This window comes from Primulina huaijiensis, unplaced genomic scaffold, assembly GCF_012295235.1.
Source record: "Primulina huaijiensis isolate GDHJ02 unplaced genomic scaffold, ASM1229523v2 scaffold20025, whole genome shotgun sequence".
NCBI lineage: Eukaryota > Viridiplantae > Streptophyta > Magnoliopsida > Lamiales > Gesneriaceae > Primulina > Primulina huaijiensis.
In genome coordinates this window covers 561,315-579,417 of record NW_027351963.1, presented here as the reverse complement: position 1 = coordinate 579,417, position 18,103 = coordinate 561,315, and the positions used below count along the sequence as shown (strand labels likewise).

General features: G+C 36.5%; 4 protein-coding genes across 9 annotated transcripts in view; 3 read left to right on the top strand and 1 right to left on the bottom strand.

Annotated features, from left to right (window-relative positions):
- Positions 1 to 332, bottom strand: part of LOC140966058 (nuclear poly(A) polymerase 1-like) — a 6,799-nt gene extending 6,467 nt beyond the window's left edge. Inside the window, exons 1-2 of one of the 6 annotated variants that reach the window (XM_073426359.1) lie at positions 234 to 325; positions 150 to 197 (exon numbers count right to left, since the gene is read on the bottom strand). The gene's annotated coding sequence lies outside the window, so the exon portion shown is untranslated. Of the gene's footprint in view, positions 1 to 78 lie in introns of all 6 variants that reach the window. The other 5 variants (XM_073426360.1, XM_073426361.1, XM_073426356.1 and 2 more) reach the window with 5 other exon arrangements.
- A 230-nt stretch (positions 333 to 562) lies between these two features.
- On the top strand, positions 563 to 1,240 carry LOC140966157 (uncharacterized). Its single transcript, XM_073426517.1, has one exon. The coding sequence runs from the start codon at positions 563 to 565 to the stop codon at positions 1,238 to 1,240; it is 678 nt and encodes a 225-aa protein (XP_073282618.1).
- A 5,445-nt stretch (positions 1,241 to 6,685) lies between these two features.
- On the top strand, positions 6,686 to 10,226 carry LOC140966103 (fructose-bisphosphate aldolase 3, chloroplastic-like). Its single transcript, XM_073426442.1, has 6 exons — positions 6,686 to 6,943; positions 7,948 to 8,217; positions 8,380 to 8,489; positions 8,582 to 8,672; positions 8,780 to 9,049; positions 9,594 to 10,226. Exons 1-6 carry the CDS (start codon positions 6,785 to 6,787, stop codon positions 9,870 to 9,872), a joined length of 1,179 nt encoding a protein of 392 aa, XP_073282543.1. The 5' UTR covers positions 6,686 to 6,784; the 3' UTR covers positions 9,873 to 10,226.
- Positions 10,227 to 12,216: 1,990 nt separating this feature from the next.
- LOC140966119 (CDP-diacylglycerol--serine O-phosphatidyltransferase 1-like) lies at positions 12,217 to 17,518 on the top strand. Its single transcript, XM_073426465.1, has 11 exons — positions 12,217 to 12,586; positions 13,807 to 14,001; positions 14,281 to 14,346; positions 14,484 to 14,543; positions 15,161 to 15,251; positions 15,662 to 15,716; positions 16,237 to 16,316; positions 16,418 to 16,534; positions 16,635 to 16,719; positions 16,989 to 17,220; positions 17,300 to 17,518. Exons 2-10 carry the CDS (start codon positions 13,838 to 13,840, stop codon positions 17,102 to 17,104), a joined length of 834 nt encoding a protein of 277 aa, XP_073282566.1. The 5' UTR covers positions 12,217 to 12,586; positions 13,807 to 13,837; the 3' UTR covers positions 17,105 to 17,220; positions 17,300 to 17,518.
- The last annotated feature ends 585 nt before the right edge of the window (positions 17,519 to 18,103 follow it).

The window sequence follows — 18,103 nt, the reverse complement described above, 5'->3', positions numbered from 1 at the left end:
AAAAAAAAAAAAAAAAAAAAAAAAAAAAAAAAAAAGAATAAACAATAGAAAACACGCGTCCATGGTTCCTGAAATCACATAAACTCATCCCGTTTGCATCAATTTACTCTATCACAGGTAGAATGGGGGAAAGCTTTGATATGGCTCACCGAATTAAGAACCCAGACAAGTGGGCAATTGGATTAGCACTTGATTTTCTGAAATCAGGACCGCGCTGTGAGACAATTTGGTACCCGAAACGAACGAGAAGTCAGCTATTTCCTTTCCTTAAATGGACGAGGAGGTTGGAAAACTGGTTGGATTTTATTTTATTGCCTTCACCAAAGAACAAAATTGTCACTCTAAACTTCGCATGGAAGCAATATTCGGGGCCCTCGTTAACTTCTTTTTTTTAAATAGTAATATTTCCCAAAATAAAATAAAATTTTATAATAATTGAAATCTCTGCTTTTATTATTTTATATTTATATTTATATTTATACAACACACCCATTCAAGACAAGACAGGACAGCACCTACGTCTTCAGAAGTTATCGGTCTGCAGTGTTTCAGTTTCAGATTGATGGAAAGCCACGTCCAAATCTTTTTGAACAAGCTCTCCTATGCCTCCATTGCTGTAGCCACATTAACCTTTTTCTTCCTCTATCTCCAAACCCCTGAAACCTGCGTGGATCCCTCAGACCCGAAGCCACACACCCGGTTTCCCACATCCACTTGTGATTTCAATCCTCGCTACTACGCCTCTCCCGACAAGCGGAACCGTCGCATCTGGTCCACTAAATCATGGACCACCGCGGTATCATCTTACGCCGCGTTCTTCAAGACCTTCCACATTTCTAACCATTCGCGAGCCCTGATTGTCTCCGCCGGGCCAGGTCATTCAGTTGTGGCGATGAATGAATTGGGCGTGGCTGATGTGACTGGGGTGGAGCTGGTCGATTCTCCGCCTTTGGTGAGCCGAGCCGATCCCCATAATTTGCCCTTTTTTGATGGGATTTTTGATGTTGGGTTCGGTGTGTATTTGGATCGGGCCCTGTTTCCCGCCCGATACGTTGGGGAGATTGAGAGGACGGTGAGGATAGATGGGCTTTGTGTTGTGGCAGTGGAGGAATGTGGACCTAGGGAAGTGGAGAAGATTATGAGATTGTTCAAGAAATCACGGTTTGTTAGGGCCAAGAATGTAACTTTAGCTGGGGAGTTTAGGACAGGAATTATCATGAAAGTAGAGAGCTCAACCTGAAGTTTTATTTTTCTTGGTTTCCCTTTTGCAGTTGTTTACATACTGTAGCTTCTATTGTATTTCAGATTACATTATTAATTTTTTGTAAAAAAAAACATCTTATCTATTGTTAAGTAATGTAATCAAAACCAAGTGCACAAGAAGCCATATGTTCACACATGTAGCAGATCACAAGCTGGCCATCTAGAAGCTCCTAGATCTCTCTTATAGTTTGCTGTTGTAACAATATAACAAACTTTATATTCTTCTTTTCCTCTTTTATCCTTGGTGATTGTAAATATAAATACACTTGTATTGACTCTTTGAAATTAGAGAGATTGGAATACAATTCTACAGTGCCTTCTTCAACCATCGTATTTAATATTCTAACTTGGTATCAGAGCAACTATGGCGGAAGCCACCTCACCTGGAGAATCCGGCTCAGCCACAATGTCCAATCTCAGCCCTAACCTCATGATTCTAAATCCCTCCAACCAAATCAACACTATCNGTCAAACACCAACAATCGCCCTATTTGCCAGATTTGTGGGTATTCTGGCCACATTGCGGAAAAATGTTATTACCGCTTTGACAAGGAATTCGTTTCACATCCACGAACTCCAGGAAATCACCACTCAAACAATTATCGCAACAAGCCTGAAGCACCTCCATCTGCTGCAGTAGCTGTGGCAAATTCAGAAAGTTTAAATGATGACTGGTGGTTCCCAGATTCCGGAGCTTCTCACCATGTTACTAATGATCTTGCCAACCTTGCTCTTGGGACTGAATATACCGGTGGAGGTAATGTTCTGATGGGGAATGGAACAGGTTTGCCGATCACTCATATTGGTTCTTCATATTTCCTATCTCATGATTCGAAATGCAAATTATCTCTAAATCACCTTCTTCGAGTCCCTCATATTTCTAAAAATCTGCTTAGTGTGAGCAAATTTGCTCAAGACAATAATGTCTATTTTGAATTTCATCCATTTTTTTGTGTTGTGAAGGACCTAGCGACGGGAAACACCCTCCTCAAAGGCACTTTACATGAAGGTCTGTATAAATTTTCCTTGGGCAAACCAGCTCCTTCATCTACACACTCTGCCACATGCTTGCATACTCAACCTTTCCCAGCCGTTTCTCTCTTCAATCAAGTGAATCAGTCTCACAACTTAACTGCAGTAGGATCTTCCATACTCAACCAATGGCATTATAGATTAGGTCATCCTATGATTTCCACTGTAAAGCACATTTTATCTGGTTGTAATATCTTTTTTTCAAAGAATGACAATATTAGTTTCTGCTCATCTTGTGAACTGGGCAAGAGTCATCGTCTTCCATTTACTTCCTCCTTAACCTGTTATGACAAACCACTTCAATTAGTATATTCTGATATATGGGGCCCTGCCTACCAAGCTTCGACTAATGGCTTTAAATATTATATCAGTTTTGTGGATGCCTACAGTCGATACACCTGGATATATTTCCTAAAAGCAAAATCTGAGGTGTTTCAAATTTTCCATCAATTTAAGACTCATGTTGAACTACAATTTGATACAAAAATAAAAACCCTTCAAACTGACTGGGGTGGAGAGTATCGACCATTAACTCCTTTCTTTCAGAAATATGGGATTCATCATCGTCTCTCTTGCCCACACACTTCACAACAAAATGGTGTGGTAGAAAGAAAACATCGGCATATCGTTGACGTTGGTCTTTCTCTCCTTGCTCACGCTCACATGCCAATAAAATTTTGGGACGATGCTTTTTCCACTGCTGTTTTTCTCATTAATCGTCTCCCTAACTCTGCCATACAAGGTACTGCCCCCTTAAAAAGATTATCCAATCTTGATCCCAATTACTCTCTGCTTCGTGTCTTTGGGTGTTTATGCTTTCCCTATCTTCGGGTTTACAACACACATAAACTTGAGTTTAGATCTAAACCATGTGTTTTTCTTGGCTATAGCAACAAACACAAAGGATATAAATGCTTAAGTCAGGATGGTCGTATCTACATTTCTCGGCACGTAAAGTTTGATGAGTGTTCATTTCCTTTCTCCAATAATCACTTCGAAACTTCACCTCCTGCATCCCCAGAGTCTTCTAATTTTTTCCTCCCAATCCTTCCTGACTCTTCTTCAAACCAACCATCGTCCCACTCACCCCCTCCAACTCATGTACCTCCCATTCATACTTCGGACATTTCTTCCTCTTCTCAAGCTCATGATTTCGGTTCATCATCTTCTGTCCCTAACCCTTCCAATAATGAGCAGCCTGTTCCCCCTCCTACGAATGATCACTCCATGGTTACTCGGTCCAAAGCAGGTATCTACAAACCAAGGGTGTTTGCTTCTCAACTCACGACCACTCATGAACCAGCCACTGCTCATGATGCCCTAGCACATCCAGCCTGGTGTGATGCTATGAAGGCTGAATATAATGCCCTAATCCAGAATAAGACCTGGGTTTTAGTTCCAGCACCAACCAATACCCCAATTATTGGATGTAAGTGGGTTTTTAAAATCAAAACACATCCAGATGGGACTGTGGCTCGGTACAAAGCTCGTCTTGTTGCGAAAGGGTATTCTCAAACTGCAGGGCTGGATTACACTGAGACATTCAGTCCAGTTATAAAGCCTACTACAATTCGAGTTGTTCTTACCATTGCTCTCTCTTATGGCTGGTCTATTCAACAACTTGACGTTAACAATGCATTCCTTAATGGTACTATTAATGAGCTTATTTTTATGCAGCAGCCTCCTGGCTTTGAACAACATTGCCCTGGCAAACAACTTGTATGTCAACTACACAAGGCGATCTATGGACTCAAACAAGCACCTCGTGCTTGGTTTGATAAACTGAAAATGGTTCTCATACATCTCGGTTTCCTCCAATCCAAGGCTGATGCTTCACTATTTGTTAAACATGATAAGAAATTGATTATCTATATCTTGGTCTATGTCGATGACATAATTATCACAGGTAACAATGCTGATCAAGTCAATGATCTTATCTGCCAATTAAACTCAAAGTTCTCCTTGAAACATTTGGGCGATCTCTCATTCTTTCTGGGTATTGAAGTATCACGGCCTTCTCCCACATGTTTATTTCTATCTCAAACCAAATACATACGTGATCTGCTGAAACGAACAAATATGGACAAAGCAAATCCATTACCCACTCCTATGGTTTCTGGGCTGAAGCTTTCTTCCAAAGATGCAGAATTTTTTGCTGATGCAACCTTGTATCGTAGCACCGTGGGTGCCCTCCAGTATCTCACCATAACAAGACCAGATATTGCATATAGTGTGAATAAAGCTTGTCAGTTCATGCAAAGCCCTTGTCTTTCACATTGGAAGGCTGTTAAGCGAATTCTTCGCTATCTCAATGGAACGTCAAACCATGGAATTCTTCTTACTGCTGCTTCTCGGCTTTCTCTGCATGGTTTTTGTGATGCAGATTGGGCCAATGATCCAGATGACAGACGTTCCACCTCTGGATTCTGCTGGTTTTTAGGTAACTCACCTATCACTTGGTGTTCAAAGAAACAACCGGTTGTTTCTCGATCGAGTACTGAAGCAGAATATCGTAGTCTTGCTAATGCCACTTCAGAATTACTTTGGCTTCAGTCTTTGCTCACCGAACTTCATGTTAACAGCCGTGCTTCACCCATACTGTGGTGTGACAATATCAGTACAATCTCGTTGAGTGCCAATCCTGTCTTACATTCTAAATCCAAGCATTTCGAGTTAGATCTCTTCTTTGTTCGAGAGAAAGTTTTGGCTAAGCAACTCGATGTCCAATTTGTTCCCTCCTCTGATCAAATTGCAGATGTCTTCACCAAATCGTTATCTTCTCCCAACTTCCAGAGGTTTCGAACCAAGCTCAGCATTATGGAAAAATCGATGCTGACCTTGCGGGGGGATGTTAAGTAATGTAATCAAAACCAAGTGCACAAGAAGCCATATGTTCACATATGTAGCAGATCACAAGCTGCCCATCTAGAAGCTCCTAGATCTCTCTTATAGTTTGCTGTTGTAACAATATAACAAACTTTATATTCTTCTTTTCCTCTTTTATCCTTGGTGATTGTAAATATAAATATACTTGTATTGACTCTTTGAAATTAGAGAGATTGGAATACAATTCTACAGTGCCTTCTTCAACCATCGTATTTAATATTCTAACTTCTATGAACCTTGTACAAGATTTATTTTTTGAAGTGTGCGGTTATCCTCGATTCTGGACTTCTGGTTGGTGATATAAGATACTTTGCCTTGGGAAATAACGTTTTGTGTGCAAGCTTCAAATCACTTTTTGGAGTTAACTACGTGAAATTTGAGTTTATGTTATTGTACGTTTATGTGCGGCGTTAATGTTTGTTGTCTCTGTTTGTTCCTTTTGAGATAGAGAAGCTTGGTGTGGATTGCACTGTTTCGGCCTGTTCCTAGAAATAAGCACAATAAATTAAATGAAGTCTTAGTTCTGACCGCTCGCATTTTCCAAATTAGAGTTACATGGGTCCTCTGCGTTTTCGAAATTGCCAACATTTAAGTTGTGCATTCTTGAGAAAATATGCTTGGAAGTGAACTTATGATCGTGTGTTAAGTTGGCTGTGAGAGGTGGATTTATTTTCGTCTTCCTAAGATTTTAGGTTCTGTGCTGGATTGATGGTCATGAGTTGCTTCCAAGTTTTTGGTTTATATGATATTGAACTACATACTTTCCGCTCTTTTTCTGGTGATTCTTTGTTGGAAGTCTGTTTTTCATTTGGCAGCTAGCAGACTAAGATTTAAATGGTTTGCTATGTCTCAGGCGTGACTATGAGCAACTCTGTTATCCGAATTCTACATTTTCGAGGGGTCGTGAATTATTTGGCTCTAGCCTCTCTAGTAGTACCGAATTCTTCAAAGTCCAGACTCTCTTACAAAGAGATGAAACGTGTAATAATTCACTCATGGAAGAATGTCAGCGAAGGGCTAGAATACATAAAATATGTCTCTACGTACTCTGTCTTTTGCAGACATTCATCGAGTAAATTCCTCCAGGTTGACGGCACAATCTCTTTGTACGAGATAATCTCTCAAATTCCGAAACTCTTACATCTAATAAAGGCTTGTATTTGAATTGGGCAGGGCTGGTGGGGGATGAGTAGGAGATGGCCTCTTTAAATTTAAAAAAAGAGTAAAAGTATTAAACTTTCTATCAGAATTTCCGTTCAAGCAGTCGACTTTTGCCCCACAAATCTGTGTCACAATTTTGACCGAAATTGATTCTTTAAATAAACAGTTTAAAAACCAATTATTGCAATGGATTGATATGAAAATGGTAAATGGGGTGAGAAACTAATATAATTAATAGTAACGGGGTACGAAAAAGACGAGAGGCATAGTTTGAGGAGTAATATGAAATTAATATCATCGTTTTGCTGCTCAAGTACAACTATGCTGTGTTTGGTGGATCCGAACGTTCGTTGTCTTCTACTTCCCAAGCGGATCCTACGAGGAAAAATTAAACTGTCCCTTTTCACAGTACACACCAAAACTTTCTTCAATTCCTCTGGTGATGGCTTGCTCGGCTGCTGTGAAATTCAACGCCTCCTCCTCATCGTGGGTCGCCGGTCAACATTCAATTAATCAACGGTCAGGATCGGCGGCTCGTTTCAATCGACGTGTCTCCTTCATCCGAGCCGGATCTTATACTGATGAAATCATCAAAACCGCTGTAAGCGTTTAGTTTGATTGTTGGATCATCTGATAGGATAGTCAAATGATTGTGTGCAGCGATTCTTAAAGTGTATTGGATTGTCTGTTCCGGTTTTTTTTTTCTTGCTCCATAGTATGTAAAAAATAAATCTTTACACTTGTATTGTTTTAGTGTGTGAGATTTGAGTGCTTCCGTGCTATATATGATTTGTTGTTTGCTGTTCTGAAGACTTTAGACGTTGCTTAATTTTCCTACAGTTTTAGCTTTAATATACTTGTTTTTCCTTCGTATATTTAATGAGAAACCATCCAGATACGCACTGATTACTTGTAAATTTGAATTTCAAGATAATTAATGCTCTTTATTCGTGTTGAGAAAGTTGATATTACTCTGAAATCCCTTGAAAAGTTGGTCCAATAGTTCAATTGGAGATCTTCTAGCTGTTTTAAAAGGTAAACATTAAAATTTCCTGTATGCTCTAAGGTTCACGGTGCAGAGGTGTTGTAAGGTCATATTTCACGCCTTTGTATTTTGACTTCTTCTTTTTTGATTAACATGCAAGCTGACCTGCACTGTTAATTCTTAAAATTTCTCGAGTTCTCTCTTCTATTTCATACATTATCATTTGTAAGTTGGTCGATTAAGTCTCAACCATATCACTTCTTTTGAGTGGTGTGCATAGGATATTGGCCTCTTAATCAATAGTTTTGAAAACAAGTATGCATTGCATCCTTCTTGTTTTCTTACTGTGTTTTTTATTTTCTTCTCCTTGATCTTCTGTTTTCTGGTTGATAAAGGTCTAAACTTTAAATTCTACTATTCTATTTTAAATATTATTCTATTTAAATATTATTAATGCCTATTTTGTACATTAATTTTCGTCAAATAAAGTTATGACGGGAGGAACTGATTTGAAGTATTTTAATCCAACATCCAATGGTTTACTGCATTTGCTTGTGATTTGTGACTTAAAGCTTATTGTCCTTGCTGAAGTTGTTTATGTTTGTTTTTGTTGGAAATAGAAATCAATTGCTTCTCCAGGTCGGGGGATACTCGCAATTGATGAATCAAATGCTACTTGTGGAAAGCGCTTGGCTTCCATTGGACTTGACAACACAGAAACCAACCGACAGGCATATAGGCAACTTCTGCTGACTACTCCTGGCCTTGGTGATTATATTTCTGGCGCTATTCTCTTTGAGGAGACACTTTACCAGTCCACGACAGATGGGAAAAAATTTGTGGATTGTTTGCGTGATGAGAATATTGTACCTGGTATCAAAGTTGACAAGGTGAGCCTTTAATGAATGTCATTTTGGTTTGACATTTACAACAGCATACCCCTAGAATGATGTTTGACATAAAGTTTCATGCTGCCTACAAAATACTTTGTGATGCTTTGACCTCTTTGTTAATTTCTTACTTTCTGTGTTTCCTTTTATTTTATATGACAGGGTTTGGTTCCTCTACCAGGATCAAACAATGAATCTTGGTGCCAGGGTTTAGACGGATTGGCATCTCGCTCTGCTGAATACTATAAGCAAGGGGCTCGTTTTGCGAAATGGTACTGTCTTTGTCCTAAAGTCAAGTTTGAAATATGAAACACAATCTTAGTTTATTTACCACCCTTGTTTCCGTTGCATCCAAATAATATAGGAGAACTGTTGTGAGCATCCCATGTGGTCCCTCTGCTTTGGCTGTTAAAGAAGCAGCTTGGGGTCTAGCTCGCTATGCTGCCATTTCTCAGGTATCTTTTAAAATGTCAATACATCTATTTATTCCAGTTCCATCTTTTATGATATTCTCAATTGTGAATCTAAGAAAGCTAGACGTATTTTCGTGTTTTGTATGCAGGATAATGGTCTTGTGCCGATTGTGGAACCTGAGATTCTTCTTGATGGAGACCACCCAATTCAGAGGACTCTTGAAGTGGCAGAGAAAGTCTGGGCTGAGGTCTTCTACTACTTGGCAGAGAATAATGTTGCCTTTGAAGGGATTTTACTTAAACCTAGCATGGTAACTCCCGGTGCTGACCACAAAGAGAAGGCTTCTGCAGAAACCATCGCCAAATACACACTCACTATGCTCAAAAGAAGAGTGCCTCCTGCTGTTCCAGGAATCATGGTACTAACTCATGCATTCTTTAGTGATCATAATTCATAACTACTCCCCTCTGTTTCTTCTGGTTTTTATGCAGAATTTTTTTTATACCTTTTTGTTTAAGTTGTTTGATCATTTATAGTCCTTGCTCCACATAGGGTGCTGGTGAGTTAAGGTATGGTTATATATCTATGGTAACCAAATAATTTTTTTGGCTAAGTTCATTTACGGTTTGTTTATGTTGTTTAATCAATTATGAACACTGGTAATTATGATTCTTTAAAGGCCTCGATACCAAAGTTGTTTGCTAACATTGGCAAATCAATTAATTAAGTGAAATTAACTACTAAGTCATCTTTATAATGAGTTTATGAGTCTTATTATGGTTGTTTTCATACAACATTGAACAAATTCAAGAGTAATTGGTACAGCTTGAAGTGAATACTTGCATGAGAAATAAATCATATCGTATGTCATGTTTTTCTTGTTTTATCTGGCAAAGCCAACATTTATATTTATGCCTGTATTGGACGACACACCATTCTAAAGTATTTTTTTCATCTTTTAGTTCTTGTCAGGAGGACAATCTGAAGTAGAAGCGACATTGAACCTCAACGCGATGAACCAAAGCCCCAACCCATGGCGCGTTTCCTTCTCCTATGCTCGAGCATTGCAGAACAGTGTCCTAAAGACATGGCAAGGACACCCAGAGAATATAGAGGCTGCACAGAAATCACTTCTGGTGCGTGCAAAGGCAAACTCATTGGCCCAGCTGGGAAAATACTCCGCCGAGGGTGAGAGTGAGGAGGCTAAGAAGGGAATGTTCGTCAAAGGTTACACGTACTAAGTGAATCCTCGCTGATAAAGCTGCGTTTACTGCTAGGTTTTTGGTGTTTGGTTAGTGGCGCCTTCTGCTAGCTTTGGGTGCTGAGGAGATTGCATACAAGAGCTTGTTTTTTCTGTTCTTCTTTGTTTTTTTATTGGCTTTTTAGCTTTAATTATGCATGCTTGAAAAAATCTTAGTAAGCCAACTGGTGCAGTGCTAGTTTTTCCTTATAAAGGACTCAGTCAAGTTTGTAGCTTCAGATGGAGTTGACATCTACTGGTTTTGTAATGAGGTTTATAAAACTGAATGATGCCTGTGTGGGCTAATGTCAGAAAGCCTGAATTCTATAATTTTCACCATTTACAGTTTCTCTTATCTATATGTTTTATATCAATCTATTTTTGTATATCATGGAAGGAAGAGCAACCCCGGATATCTTCCGAAATGTAATTATGGTAGTATCTATTAGAGATTATTTTAAATGTTTCTCGATTTTTACGTTCAATTTTTAAATATTTCATTGACTCGAAACTTAGCAACATAAAATAAGTGTTAAGCATTGGCTCGTGGTCCGGTCCATTCCACCCTCAGGCCGTCAACAAATAAATATAACATCCCATTTAAACCAAGTATTTAAGTTCAGGGCCTCGGTACCAGCANTTTTTTTTACAATTTTCAAAAAATTTGTTTGCGAAAAAATCAATCAAACTTCAACGTTCTGCTATTTTATAATAATTATTTTAATTAATTTAATGATGCATTTCAAATATGGATAATATGATTTTTTTAAAAAAAAGTCACCAATGATTTGTTTGAAATATGCGTACCATAACTTTTATATTTAGCATAAAACAGTTTATTTTTGCCCTCGATCTAATATGTCACTAAATTTATCAAAAAAGATACCACATTATATCATATGTATGTTTAATTCATATAAACTATCCGAATAATTTTGTTGGCTGTCAAAAATATTATGCGTTGTAAATACTATATTATTTATATATATTTTTATGTATAATTGTAATTTTAAAAAGTAAAGTAATAATAATAGTAATAGAAGAGTAAAGTGCGTGTCCTGGAAATGCAGCATTGATATGGCTGTCGGAATCATGTAATTGATTAGGTTAATAATTTTGAGGGAAATGGAATCTTAGCCTATAGCAGTTGGAGACATCTTGGGAAACTATGCTGCTTCATGTCCTCTTAACCCCCTCCCTCCTATTCATCTAATTCTTCCATTGTTTCATTACGTGTCACTGCCGAATTAATTAAATAAAAATATATAATATATGTTAGAACATAAAAAAAATATCATCACTGAATTTAAATGTATTTATATATAATTTCTAAAATTTTTTAGGAAATCACATGGCCTACGTTATGATTTTCGACCTAATCCAACACAATGTGTGACCACATTTTGTACTCAAAACTGTGTTTGCTGGGGTGAATTGGCCACCATTACAGTACATACCACTAATCCATTATTCATTTGAATTGACGCTAAAGCTTAGGTGACTTCATCTTTTTCTTTTCTTTTTAAAAATAAATAATCTGGATGTGAGTTAAATATCGTATATCAACTGAATTAAATTTTTTAAAGTTATATATATAAACATGTACAATCCTCTTTTTGAGCTAGCTCTTATGGTGAAATTAATTCAAGTCGTAACATTAACATGGTAACAGAGTCATGTTTACCGTTATATGTTGGATTGTCCATATGGACTTACAAAATCCTCCTCTTGAGCTAACTTTTGAGCTAGAGTTAAGTCAAATCATGATATTAACATGGTATCAGAGTCAAGTTTACTGTTATGTGTTGGACTGTTCTTATAGATCACTCATTAGTCTTTTAAACTTCACGCTCAAGTTTTCTATTTTTGGACATGAGAGATATCTGTTAGGTATCTTATTTGCATGAGTGTGTTTTACCTCATGCATACATTGTGTTACAGCAATAATTTTTTTATTTCCCAAACAATAATATGGATCCCCCGTCCAATATGAGAGGTTTATATTATTGATAAAAAAATCCATCTACTCCACCAACTCTGAGAATATATTCTACCTTGTTTCAAATGATTATTTAAGTTCAAAATTCATAAGGACTAAGAGGTGGAAATATATTTCGGGTAAATTGAAAAAAAGTTGAGAAAATTATATTAAATATGGAAACTACACTAGACGAAAAATGAAATTAGCATAAGTATATAGCATTGATGAGTAATCAATTGCTAATCAATGAAATTCTAGCTCTTTCCTTAATAAATGAAGTTTTCTTTGTCGGAAACTCCGAGTTTATACAGAACTAATATGGCAACTTAACAACAAAAATTATAGCAAAAATTCAACGGAAGAGTCCAAGCTTTGACCACCGTACCGTTTTGCACATCACTACCTTTTCGCCATTGCTGAAATCAAAACCCGACCTTTCGCTTTCTCACTGCAAAAAATGGCTCCTTTTTGTACACAAACATTCGCTATATATATCGTCACACACATAAAAACTCATACATAATATACATTACATTCACACAAACTTACCAGTCATCGGTTGTGTTGAGTGCGAGTTATCTTTTAGTGGAGCCATTCTTGCTGCTTCTTTCCCAAATCTCGATAACTCTGGCACCCGCATTCTTGATTTCTTTCTCCTTGTATTTGATCTGACGGAAGAGGTGGCTTTGCCATCCAATCGTGCGGCTGGGTATCGCTCACCAGCCTATCTCGACGTCAGTATGGAGATTGTTCATTTTGATTACAAATTAAACGACCCGTTTCTCACTACATCGCACTAATTGCTCTTGGATTGATTCTAGTTTACATCTTTGAATTAATGTATTTGGGATTGTATATGAGATGTATGCAATTATGCAGGTAGTTGTTTGGGGATGATTCTCTCGTTTAATTATTTCAGGAATCATTCTTTTGTAGCATGCACTGTTCTTCGAATGATGGGTCAGCTTTATTTTTCTCTAATTAATCGAAGTTTTAGTTGGAAAGTGACTTTTTGTAGGTTCAATGATTTTACTTCATTTTGTTGCTTTATAATTGCATGCAGTAAAAGCTTTTTCTGAGGTTTGGTTTTGATATTAGTCCGGGTTGATGGTGACCTCAATTTTATCCTGTCTATTTTTTTAATCCTTAGGTGAAAATTTAGTTAATTGTATACAGCCTGTTTTGTAAGGTTTTTATTTACTTTTAATGGATTACATAAGGCTATTTGGTCTTTGTAAGCGTAAAGGTATAAAAGTACTTAAGATTCTTATCTTGATTCCTGTAGGTCATAGTTGTCTTCTGAAACTTAATATGAACAGAAAGATTCTTTTATCGTTACATTGTCTGGCTTTTTTATTTTTATTCTCATTATACACCTTTTAACCAGGGAAGTTTTGAGTTAGCGCAAGCCATTTTATGCTTGTATTTTGATGCGTAGGATAGTATGTTTAAAATAAGGCTAGCAAAGGTGAGAATAGATATCACCGGTGAGAATGTATATCACCGTTGCTACTTGATGTTTGTTATCTCACCTTTTGCTATGTGATGTATATTAATATTGTTATTTTACACAATTAAGTGTTTATAAGTTATATTTAGATATTGTCCATGATCCTGGGCCTAGATTGTGTTTGAGCAAGAAAAAACGTGGGAGTTGCGAGTTGATTCTTGGAAGGTGTCCTCCGTGTTTTTCATTCTATCACAACATTAATATGGACAGGAAGGACTGTTGCTGTTTTTGCACCATGTGATGGCAGTGGAAATTGGTTTTTTTTTTAAAAGAAATTGGGGTATTAACAAATGCATCAAGTGCAAATAGTTTTAATGATTTTTTGTTTGTCATTTTCCTTGTTTTTCTTCTCGTAAAGGATATGTTCTTTTGTTATTTTTCTATTTATATTATGTACCTTGTAAGAAGGTTATGCATGCAATCACTTTATTTCTTGACTTGCAGTGAGAAATCTTTGTAGCTGATATTTTGTAGTATGAAAGTTAACGGTCATCAGAAAGCCATACTTAAGGATTTTGTTCCTCATCAAAATGGTGATGTCAATTCATCAAGTATTGATTATGAGTTTGATCCATGGACTTCCTGGGCATACAAGCCGCATACCATTACATTTTTATTTATCGGTGCATGCTTTCTCATGTAAGTTGCTTAGTCTTTTAGTCCTTCAAAATTTTCAGTTTTCCAAGATTGTGTTGATGATGGACCAATTGATTATCAGCTTACTAGGTCTATTCTATTCATCTGGATCTATAAATCATCGCTTGCATTTTTCATTAACGAATCAACTTTTGGCAACTTTTTTATTCTTGAAATAATGGAAAAATAATACGAGAACAAAAAAGAAGCATCTAATGAAACACTGAATCAGTTGGAAGATTTTAATGCTGCTCTAATCTATTTGTTTGAACATTCTTCCAGTTGCGCAAGCGGGGTGCTTGATCCTGAAGGTAGTGCTGAAAACGATATTGTCACCTCTGTGAAAAGGTGAGCATTTGCTAAATTGTGTGCAATCTACCTCAATGTCTTTTATTTTACTGTGTTCACATGTTCCTTTTTCATTTATTTTGTTTCTTTTATAGACTTGTTCAAACTTCAAATGCTCTCTCTTACTGCTTTTTCAGGGGTGTATGGGCAATGATTGCTGTGTTTCTCGCTTATTGCTTGTTACAAGCTCCTTCGACGTAGGTGCTAGCTCCTTCATATACTTCTGTTTTATAACAACAGATTCCTTTTTTATCCCAGTTTACAGTAAATTTAATAATAGCTGATATTGTTGTGCATGATTCCTGTTTTTTTCCATCTCGGGTTGAAACAGTTACTCGGGATTTTTAAATTCACTTGCTTTTATATGTATATTAGGAAAGCAGACTTATTTGTTTTATTGTGTACCTCATATAGTAATCAGATGTGAAAAGACGGTTTCTATGCGTTAATTAAAACACATGATTTCGATTATCGGTATTTAATTGACTTGAACCTATTTATTGTCCATTACAAAGTAAAACGGAGTTGCATCTGTTTTATATGTTCCCAGACATCCAAAGTTACAAACATTCGTGGAGAAGACAAGAAACGAGCTCATTTCTTATGTGGGGTGTTTTTTCCCTGCCAAAATGTTGCCAAGATTGGCGAATATGAGAGGCTAAAGAAATTTTTACATGGTTTCGATACTTTAGTGAATTTTACCGTGGAACATCTTCACGAATGTAGGCATTGGTGCTCAAATTTCTATACATACATGTTTACATGTCAATTTTCATTTGTCCATTACACATTAAGATCGTATATTTTCTTATAGTGTACTATCTCGGCCGCATCCTGCAATTTGGCGCCTTGTCCATGGAATGGCTGTCATTTACCTCACCACATTGACATTTTTGCTTTTCCGGGTCAGATTTGAACTTGTTTCTGTGAAGTTTCTTGGATGAGTGTTAGTTTTTTTTTGGTAGTGACAAGGAATAAATTTATTGCCATTATTTATCATGCTATAAAGTGGCGCACATAAATCACCTGGATATGTTTTCCCAAATAGTGTACCGCCATGATAGATATTGATGATTTATCTTCTGTTGGGCACCGTTTGATAGTTGAACCAAAAAGAGAAGTTTACTGTTCGCACTTTGCATGGATATATATGTAGCAGAGCTAATATGTGTTGATTAATTTATGTTTTGATTATCAGCGTGAATGTGTGATTGAAAACTTGATAATTTAGTAAATACAGTGATTGATCTTAGGACAAATTTGAACGTTTTTCTTATTAAGGATTTTGATGCCCCTGAACATTTGTTATTTCCAGAGGCGTGATGATGCTCGACATTTCATGAGATACCTGCATCCAGATCTAGGTGTCGGTAAGGGATTTGGGCATTATATTAATCCGTCAAATAATTTTGTTGTTCTTATTTGGTTGTGGTACTGCATGTCATCACTTGGGGTGACAGATATTGAAATAAGTCAAATACTAGTATTTTAATAAGTCAAAGCTTGAGATAATTTTTCATTGAACCATCTTGAAGCTCGGGAATTTTACTGCATTGGGATCGATCGATGCATTTGTTTCGAATTTTATTATTGAACCATAGCAGCAAATACTCTAATTGTGACTTGTGAGATTGTTTAAGTGCACTAGCCATAAAAAACGAAACAATTTGTCTTTGAATTTAGCTAAAAAATTATCAAGCATACTAGAGTTCAGTTTGAGATCGTTTATTTCGAATTTGATTCATGTATTTTTCAAGCTGGTGTGAAAAGCTCACCAGTTAGGTTTGTACGTTTTTACATCATCAACCTTGTAGTCAACACGAATTATAGATCACTGGAACTTTGTTGGATCATTGTTTACTGAAGCTATATGCAAATTTTCTGCTACAGAACTTCCCGAAAGATCCTATGGAGCTGATTGCCGAATTTATATGCCTGAAAATCCAACAAGCAGGTTTAAGAACGTTTATGTATGATTTCTACTTTCACGTTCCTTCTTTGATATCTATATTTTGTCTTACCATAAATTGATATTGTGATCATCTACATACTTTGGTTTATTGTGTTTTAGGAGACACTTTTTGATGAGTTTGTTCTGGCTCATATCCTCGGATGGTGGGGGAAAGCTATAATGATACGTAATCAGCCTCTTCTATGGGCACTTTCGATTGGATTTGAGTTCACGGAGGTAGGCCTTCATCTTGTGCGTGGTTCTGATTCTCTCCATTCAGTTTCTAGAAACTTGTAAATATGTGTCTTTTGTTTGATTTTTTTTCTTGTGTTTTCAGTTTACGTTTAGTCACATGTTACCAAATTTCAATGAATGCTGGTGGGACAGCATCATTCTTGATGTCTTAATCTGCAACTGGTTCGGTATGAAGTTTTTATCATTCTCCTTTTGTTCTTTAAATTCATCATATTTAGCTTTGGCAGTGATAATGCTGTTAGTATATGTATAATGTGGTTATAAACATGTACCTGCTAATTTTCCAAATGAATTGAATGTCAATCTAAATGACTAATTCGATGGCTAACTGACCTGAATGGTTTCACCACATTTCTTTGTCTGCAACTTATAAAACCCAAACTTGGGGGGGTAAAATAGAATTTAACTTGGCTACTAATTACGTGCTTGATAACAGGTATTTGGGCTGGAATGCATACTGTTCGATATTTTGATGGTAAAACTTACGAGTGGGTTGGAATAAGCCGGCAGCCAAACATCATGAGCAAAGTACGTTGGTTTCTCATGAGATGACACGATCTCTTGTTTGGTTATATTTAGGAAACCGGTGAAGAAAGTGGGAGCATTATGCTGGCTCTCGCTTGCTATATGCATAGTGGAACTCCTCATCTGCGTCAAGTTTGGAAAAGGTGCGATCACAACCTTGCTCGTCAGTGTCTTGAATTCAACAGGGCCTGATTAGCTATATTATGCTTGCTGATTTCCCAGGATTATTTCCTAATTCCATGCCAAAATGGTTGGTTATACTTTGGATGTGTGTTGGGATGTGGCTTGTGATAGTCTTGGCTACATGGTCATGGCAACTGCACAGACTGACGACAAGGAACCCCAATTAGGCTAGATTTTTACACTTTATGCTGTAGGAACCTCAATTCTTGTATACTAATTACATTGACACAAGTGTAATAATAATTTTCGAAGACCATGTACGTGTTAATTTGAAACTAAAAATTATGTGATTTAATTTAACTTTGTTTTTTACTTGAAAGAAATAATTATTTTGATTGATTAAAAGGTGATTATTACATTATATCAGACATGCATGACTATTGATTAAATTATTACTTGAGCCCGATTAATCGTTGGGTCCGGTTTAAATTATTATTTGAGCTCGACTAAATTAACATGTAAAAGACAACTGAAACACTCATGATCATTATGTTTAAATATTATAAACTATTATATACATATTAATAAAACTTATAAAAAAATCTAATATTATATTTTAATGTCGCGAGTTATTCTTGTCGATACTCTTGAGTAGGATCAATTAAATGGGTTTGTATTCTTTAAAACATTGATTTATAATCGACTCTCGCCAAATACAATTGATAAAATAATCTAAAGTTCGAGATTAAACAGTTTTGAATGCATGCAAACTACCCCTTTCAAAAGGCATAAGAACTAATTATTATCATGCTATGAAAATAAATTGTTTTTCAATTATAAAGACTCTGAGATGGGCTCGATGGTTTCAAATTCTTAATTAAGTTTCCAATTTCATACTTTATT